The sequence below is a fragment of the Camelina sativa genome, chromosome 15, assembly GCF_000633955.1.
Source record: "Camelina sativa cultivar DH55 chromosome 15, Cs, whole genome shotgun sequence".
In the NCBI taxonomy this organism is placed as follows: domain Eukaryota; kingdom Viridiplantae; phylum Streptophyta; class Magnoliopsida; order Brassicales; family Brassicaceae; genus Camelina; species Camelina sativa.
In genome coordinates, this window is record NC_025699.1 from 17809971 (window position 1) to 17818227 (window position 8257).

Here is an 8257-nt window from a genome sequence, read left to right on the forward strand (position 1 = left end):
CAAATAACCATTCATCAGAAAACATGGAACCAGCAACCTAGCAATGTTTCTAATGACTCAATTCTAGCAACCTATCAATGCCAGACAACATCCAATCGAGTCCCTAGAACATCTTCCTTTTCATTGCCTTGATTCCACGATCACACTTTGCCTTTACCTGCACCACAAACACAAATTGAGATGCATGAGTATTTTATAAACACTCAGTGAGGCAATCCTCCCATTTACTGGGCTATACACGCAAGCAACACTGATTCCAATGTTCCAAACAATCAACAAACAAGCATACAAACCAGAAAAACGAACATCAACTCGCTGGAAGGGAGGTGTCGACCGACACCAGCCAAGTGTCGACCAACACTGGCTCAATGGTGTCGACCGACACTACCCCACAATGTCGATCGTTGCTTGCTTCACTGTTGTCGATCGACACTCCCTCTGCATTCGCGTTCCAGACGAAAACGAGAGTCGAATCTCGCTTCCCAACTCCAACAAGTGAATTTGCATTCTTGTTGAATCTCATTTCTAATAATTTTTATTGTCGTCTTATCAAATCGCATAAAAAAAAATGGTGGAGAGTATTAAATACGATAATTGCTTCTTTATATGTAATTGATTCTAAAATTACCGCAATATCTTATTCGACTTCATCATTACTATGAAGGATAGTAGTAGCAATTTATCATTTATCATTTTTACCTAAACTCTAAACTTAGCAATTACAATAGCCAAGATTATATGTTAAGAAAATTCTTTTAAAATGTGAATGATAACAAAAATATCTTATTTTGTAATAGAAAATATTTAAAATTATGAAAAATAAAAAATTTCTTCATAAATTAATAAAATATTAATTTATCGATAAATTAATAATTAAAACTTCTATAAATTAATAAAATTTCATAGTCCCGACCTTATTAATTTATAAAGGTTTTACTGTAATTGTTATTCCACATATCTAATTTTATTTTAGACAAAATAAGTGTTAGAAAACCAATAATAAATCCTTCTTGGTGTGGATTTTTTTTTTTTAATTCTTCTTTGGTGTAATGCATATTGTCAAAAACGTGCTTAAATTTGAATTCCTTCACTTTAGATTTCTTCCAGAATTATACATCATTCTTATGTATGCTCAAAAAGCAAAACAAAACTATAACCAAAAAAAAAAAAACTATTATTGGCTAGTCCATGTTAAATCTCACACACCAAAACACATGCTAGTTTTATTACCTCTTAAAAAGAGTTCTATTAATATCGCCAAATTAAAAACCTTTACGGTTACTACATTCCATCCAACGATGTCTTCTTCTTCCGTAAGAACCTCTCTCTCTCTCCTTTTCTTGGCTCTTCTAATCTCACCGGCAGTCTCACAAACCTGTAAGTCACAGACGTTTTCCGGCGATAAAACCTACCCTCACTGCCTTGACCTCCCTCAACTCAAAGCCTTCCTCCACTATTCCTACGATGTAGCCAACACAACTCTCGCCGTCGTCTTCTCCGCTCCCCCGGCAAAGCCTGGCGGATGGATCGCTTGGGCCATAAATCCAAAGGGTACTGGTATGGTCGGAGCTCAAACCCTTGTCGCTTACAAGGATCCAGGTAACGGTGTTGCCGTGGTGAAGACGCTAAACATTAGCTCCTATAGCTCGCTTGTTCCTTCGAAGCTTGCGTTTGATGTATGGGATATGAAAGCTGAGGAGGCGGCGAGGGATGGAGGAACGTTGAGGATCTTTGCTAGGGTTAAGGTTCCGGCTGATTTGGTGGCAAAGGGAAAGGTGAATCAGGTTTGGCAAGTTGGTCCTGAATTAGGTCCTGGAGGAATGATTGGGAAGCACGCTTTCGACCCGCCGAATCTTGCCTCTATGAGCCCTCTTGATTTAAAAGGTGGCAACAGCGGCAGCACAACCATCTCTGGGGGCGGTGAGGTAAATGCCAAGATCAAGAAGAGAAATGTAAGTTTCTACATAACAAGATTCTTTAAACCGATGAATTATGATTTCTAATCGGGTAATCGAAGCTGAGTATGGTGAGAATTGTGCAGATTCATGGGATACTAAACGCGGTGAGCTGGGGGATTTTGTTTCCTATAGGAGCAATAATAGCTAGGTATATGAGAATATTTGAATCTGCAGATCCGGCTTGGTTTTACCTCCATGTGTCTTGTCAGTTCTCGGCTTATGTCATCGGTGTTGCCGGTTGGGGTACCGGACTCAAGCTCGGCAGCGAGTCTGAGGGTATTCGCTTCACCGGCCATCGTAACATTGGCATTGCCCTCTTCGCCCTTGCCACCATTCAGGTAAATTACAAGAAAAAACTCTGTTTTTTGCTCTGTTTTTAGCCCTTTAAAATTCATGTTCAAGATTCAAGTTTTTGACTATGTTTTGGATACCGTGTAAAGTTTCACGTGTTTCTAAAAGAGAGTTCCATATCTTAAATACATTATATACTCTTTAACACCTTGAATTAATAATTTCTTTGTATAGATGTTTGCGATGTTGTTGCGGCCAAAGAAAGATCACAAGTACAGATTCTATTGGAATATCTACCACCATGGAGTCGGCTACGCAATCCTCATCCTTGGGATCATTAATGTCTTTAAAGGTCTCAACATCTTGAACCCACAAGACACGTACAAGACGGCTTACATTGCAGTGATAGCAATTCTTGGAGGCATTGCTTTGCTCTTGGAAGCCGTCACTTGGGTCATTGTACTCAAGAGAAAATCAAACAACTCAATGAAGCCTTAGGACCTGAGCCAATAAAGATCTGGTCAACTTTTAAAAGGTTCATTTGTCGTTGTTGTTACTAAAATTTTATATGAAATCTTGTTTTATCAATGTATAGATGTATTATGGTTCTCTTGTGTTCGTAGCTTTTTGGTTTGTTTATTGAGTTTTTTTCTTGGTTATGAATTATTGTAGGGGATTATTTTTTTTAAAAAAAAGTTCTTAGTCTACTTTGAATCTATGATTTTTCAGTGTCCAACTAATTATTTGGACTTATTCCCATGTGATTAAAAAAGGTAATCAAATATGTCCACATGATTGTGGTCGTTGTGGCCAATTAATAAGATGAAACGTCTATGCACACTAAGGTCTTAGACAAATTATGGTGGCAAGACATAATCATACCTAGGTGTCTTTCTCAATGTGATTTCCATCAAGATCTATTGTCCTCACATTAGTCATTAGGTTCTTAATATCAAACTTTTGTTGAAATCTCATTTGAAAACTTTTTCAACATTGTTTGTTTCTATGGTTTGTTTTGAAATTCATTTGAAAACTTTTCAAAAAATAGATTTTAGTTTCTTTCTTCGGTAAAGATCATCATCATATACGGATATTTCAAAAAAAAAAAAAAAACTATCATTAGGTATTGTCACGTAATATAACAATAGTTAAAAAAAAATAACTTAAAAAATTGTGGTTTGAATATCTATAAAATTCATTTCCTATCTTTTATATACTTAAACTAGATTATGACCCGTCTAATGTGCGGGTTTAGACTTTTTAAAATAAAATTTCACAAAGAATATAAATTAATTATTTTTAGTAAGTAAAAATTATCTATAAAAGCAAATAGATATACCGAGGTATTCAATGTGATATTTAGGACTTGATTGGTTCAAACGTTGCGGTTGCGGTTGCGGTTGCGGGAGATTGCGGAAGCGGACGATTGCGGTTTCAAGCGTTATTAAGCGTTTTGAACGACTGGTTTAGCGATTTAAAATTGGTGTGTTTGCGGGAGGTTTATGACTGGTTTACTNTTATCGATAAATTAATAATTAAAACTTCTATAAATTAATAAAATTTCATAGTCCCGACCTTATTAATTTATAAAGGTTTTACTGTAATTGTTATTCCACATATCTAATTTTATTTTAGACAAAATAAGTGTTAGAAAACCAATAATAAATCCTTCTTGGTGTGGATTTTTTTTTTTTAATTCTTCTTTGGTGTAATGCATATTGTCAAAAACGTGCTTAAATTTGAATTCCTTCACTTTAGATTTCTTCCAGAATTATACATCATTCTTATGTATGCTCAAAAAGCAAAACAAAACTATAACCAAAAAAAAAAAAACTATTATTGGCTAGTCCATGTTAAATCTCACACACCAAAACACATGCTAGTTTTATTACCNTGAAATACTTATTACTTTATGCATTTGACTTTTTACCAAAACTTTAATCAAGTAATTTGATAAATGATTAAATATATGTTTTAGATCGTAGATCTTCTTTCTTAAATCTCACACACTCAATAAGTTTTGTGGGGCAGTATTTGCATCAGTAGTTATGATCAAGCGAGAGTTGAAAACAGTCACTCGTGATTTGTTTTTATATTTTTCACAAATAATCTTATTTTTAGAAATTTCTGATGAAAAGTTATATTTATTTAGATTTTTTTGAACTTATGTGCGATGTGCCATTAAATTTACATCAAGTTTTCCGGGTTATTGTTAATTGAAATCTTATTTTCTTCCAATTGTTTATTTTTTAGTATTCTCAATCGTATCTGTAGTTCATTTTCTCCCATCCTTAATGAATAAAATATTTAGGTAAAAGATATATATATAAAATATTTCATTATCATTGATTTGTTTCAAGTTTTTTCAAAAAAAAAAAAAAAAAATTCAAACGCAAACGTCCGCAACCGCAAACGCTTGCGGGAAGCAGCTTTTGAAATTCAGTGGTTGGGAGCGATTGGGAGCGGCTGGGAGCGATTGGAAGCGGTTTGTGTGATTGGCACCAATCGCTAGCAACCACTACCACCCGCAAACGCAACGTTTGCGGGAGGTAGCGGGAGAACCAGTCGACACCTTAGTGTAAAAGTTGCAACTCTGCGGTTGAGACTATTAATCATTTTTTGTTTTTAATGCCCTCACTCGTGTGAAGTTTGAGATTTATCTCCGACTCCAGTCTCATCAGAGGATTTTCCATATGAGTCGGTGTACTCGAATTTGGATTTTGTTTTCTGGAGGGATGTCTCTCAACAGGGTGATCCTGATCAACTTCTTCAATTACCATGAATTTTATGGGCAATCTGGAAGGCCATAAATAAAAAAGTTTGTCAAGGTTTAGAGATCGAGATGAATAATATAATTTCTCAGGTTTTAGGTGATAAGTTAGCCTCGAAAAAGGCGCTCTCTTTTACGGTGGTCATGTCAGCTCCATCTTCGTCCTCGGAAATCCATGCTTCTTCACCTTGTTGTCAGATTGATAGTTCTTGGAAAGTAACCAATGTGCATTCAGGATTGGGTTGGTGGTGTTTCGTTGGTGAGGACTAAACCTTTTTGTTGGGGGCCAAGTTTCTAATACAGAGCCTCTCCCCCCGCATCCAGAGTTAGAAGCGTTATTGTGGGCCATGTAGCGGATACGTGCTGAGTTACCCACTATGGTGCAGTCCCTTGAATATTGACCATCCTTCTCCAACTTGCTTGATAAGTTTAACGCGCTGGAGTCTTTCCCACTATTCTTCATCTCTTGGATCCCGCGTGCTTCAAATTCGAAGGCGGATTGTCTTGCTCGTGCTTTGCATTCTCTTATCTCTGAAGTTTCTTTTGTAAACTCCTTCCTTCCGACTTGGGCAACAAACCGAGGAGTTTCCTTTTAATTTATTGTTTGGTTGAAAAAAAATAGATACACTTTTAGTTAAAGAAAATAGTTGTAGATCAGTTCAAAGTTATTAAAACTAAATTAAATTTAACAAATAATATATATTTAATTTTTTCGTAAGTAAAAACAATGTATAAAAGTAAAGAGATAAATATTTAGTTATAGAAAATAATTTTTTTTCTTTTTTTTGCTATAATACACTAATGTATATCCATTTACAAATCTACTGTCTATATTACCACTAAAAGTGTATTTATACACACAAATATATTTTACTGTTAAAATATACTCTTTAGTTTTTACTACTACCAACAAATTGTCTTTATGAACACATTAAATAACATATTATGTCTTTTCACTTTAACATTTTTATAGTTACAAAAACGCATACGTTAATTTTACATACACAGATCTTATATATTATAATGACAGTCTTTTTGAATAAATTATTTGATTGGTGAAAAAAAAATAAGACCCTTTTTTTTGTTTTTAGTTTTTTTTACTTCAACAATCTTTTTCTTTATGTAAAGGTGAGCATTTACATTTTTTAAAATACAATAATTAATTGTATAATTTTTACAATCATTGTTTATCTTATATAAAAAGTAATCTTTTTCTTGTAAATTAGCAACTTAAAATTAAAATAAGTAAACAATATTATAATTTTGAATTTTAAGATTTTAAATAAAATTAGGTTTTATTTTATCTATATATTACTTTTATATAAAACCTTTTTATGGTAGGTTTTGAATTTTTATATTTTTATTTTGATAATCTTTAATAAATTTAGAATTGACATGTGTCAACATCTGAATGATACAATTGACACGTGTCACGATCTTGTTAATGAGTAATTTTGACATAATGACCCACCGATGTGCGGGTTTAAAGTTTTGTAAATAAAATAAAATTTAATAAAAATATATTAAAATTTATTGTACATTATTTACAAAAAAGTTTTTGCTATAATATACTGATTTATATCCATATACTAATCTTTTATGTATGTTACCATTAAAAGTGTATTTTTTACACCTAAGTATATTTTATGTTACAAATATATTATTTATCACCACCTAGAAAATTTCTATATGAACAAATTAAGCCAACTATTATATTTTTATTTTACTTTAACTTTTGCATAATTTCTTTAATCACAAAAATTATTGGCTTTAAATATATTTTGAATAAAAAATAAATCATATCACAATAATGTATGACTAACCATATAAATTATATCGTTTTACCAAGCTTGAAAACTGTGATTTCTGACCGTTAAAATTGACACTTGTCACGATTTGATGAGTTACTAACTTTGATATGTGATTTCTGATTGTTAAAATTGACACGTGTCACGATCTGATGAGTTACTTACTTGAATATTTAATCGTTAAAACTAACACATGTCACGATTTAGTGAGTTTTTAACTTTGATCTCTAATCTTTAAAACTAACACGTGTCACGATCTCATGAGTTACTAACTTGAATATTTAATCGTTAAAACTAACATATATCACGATCTAGTGAGTTTTTAACTTTGATCTCTGATCGTTAAAACTAACACGTGTCATGATCTAGTGAGTTACTAACTTTGAAACCAAGCTTTATATAATAAGATATTAGAAAAAAAAAATCACGTCCAAAACATGTTTAAATTCATTGGGCCAAAAAAAAAGTATGACCATTTTTCTTCAAACGCTGCGGTTGCGGTTGCGGTTGCGGGAGATTGCGGAAGCGGGTGATTGCGGTTTCAAGTGTTATTAAGCGTTTTGAACGACTGGTTTAGCGGTTTAAAATTGGTGCGTTTGCGTTGAAGTTTACGACTGGTTGACCAGCGGGTTCAATAGCGGTTGGAACATAATAAATGTGATATATAATATATAAATATATAAATATTTAAAAAACCAAAATTTTTATTAAACTTAATTTATAATTAAAATTTATTAAAAAAGACTAAAATAATTATTCAAAAACAAATAAATTTCATATTGAAATACTTATTCTTTTATGCATTTGGCCTTTCACCAAAAATTTAATCAAGTAATTTGATAAATGACAAAATATATGCTTTAGATCGTAGATCTTTTCTCTTTTCTTTTAGATCGTGGGTCAGTAGTTACATAGGTAGGAATGGTCAAGTGAAAGTTGAGAAGAGTCACTGGTGATTTGTTTTAATACTTTTCACAAATAATCTTATTTTCTTAAATTTCTGATGAAATTTTATATTTATTTAGATTTTTTTAAACTTATGTGCGATGTGCCATTAAATTTACATCAAGTTTTCTGGATTATTGTTAATTAGAATATTATTTTCTTCTAATTGTTTATTTTATAATCTCTGCAATCGTATCCGTACTTCATTTTCTTCCATCTTTAATGAGTAAAATGGTTAGATAGAAGATATAACAAAAAAAATTCATTATCATTGATTTCTTTTAAGTTTTTTACAAAAATAAAAAATAAAAAATTCAAACCGCAATCGCCCGCAAATGCAAACGCTTGCGGGAAGCAGCTTTTGGAATTCAGTGGTTTGAAGCGATTGGGAGCGATTAGGAGCGATTAGGAGCGATTGGGAGCGTTTTGTGTGATTGGTTCCAATCGCTAGCAACCGCTACCAGCCACAAACGCAGCGTTTGCGG

The 8257-nt window shown here is 32.7% G+C and overlaps 1 protein-coding gene across 1 annotated transcript; it reads left to right on the forward strand.

The window, feature by feature from the left end:
- On the forward strand, nucleotides 1218–2908 carry LOC104747079 (cytochrome b561 and DOMON domain-containing protein At3g25290-like). Its single transcript, XM_010468647.1, has 3 exons — nucleotides 1218–1952; nucleotides 2042–2296; nucleotides 2484–2908. Exons 1-3 carry the CDS (start codon nucleotides 1299–1301, stop codon nucleotides 2745–2747), a joined length of 1173 nt encoding a protein of 390 aa, XP_010466949.1. The 5' UTR covers nucleotides 1218–1298; the 3' UTR covers nucleotides 2748–2908.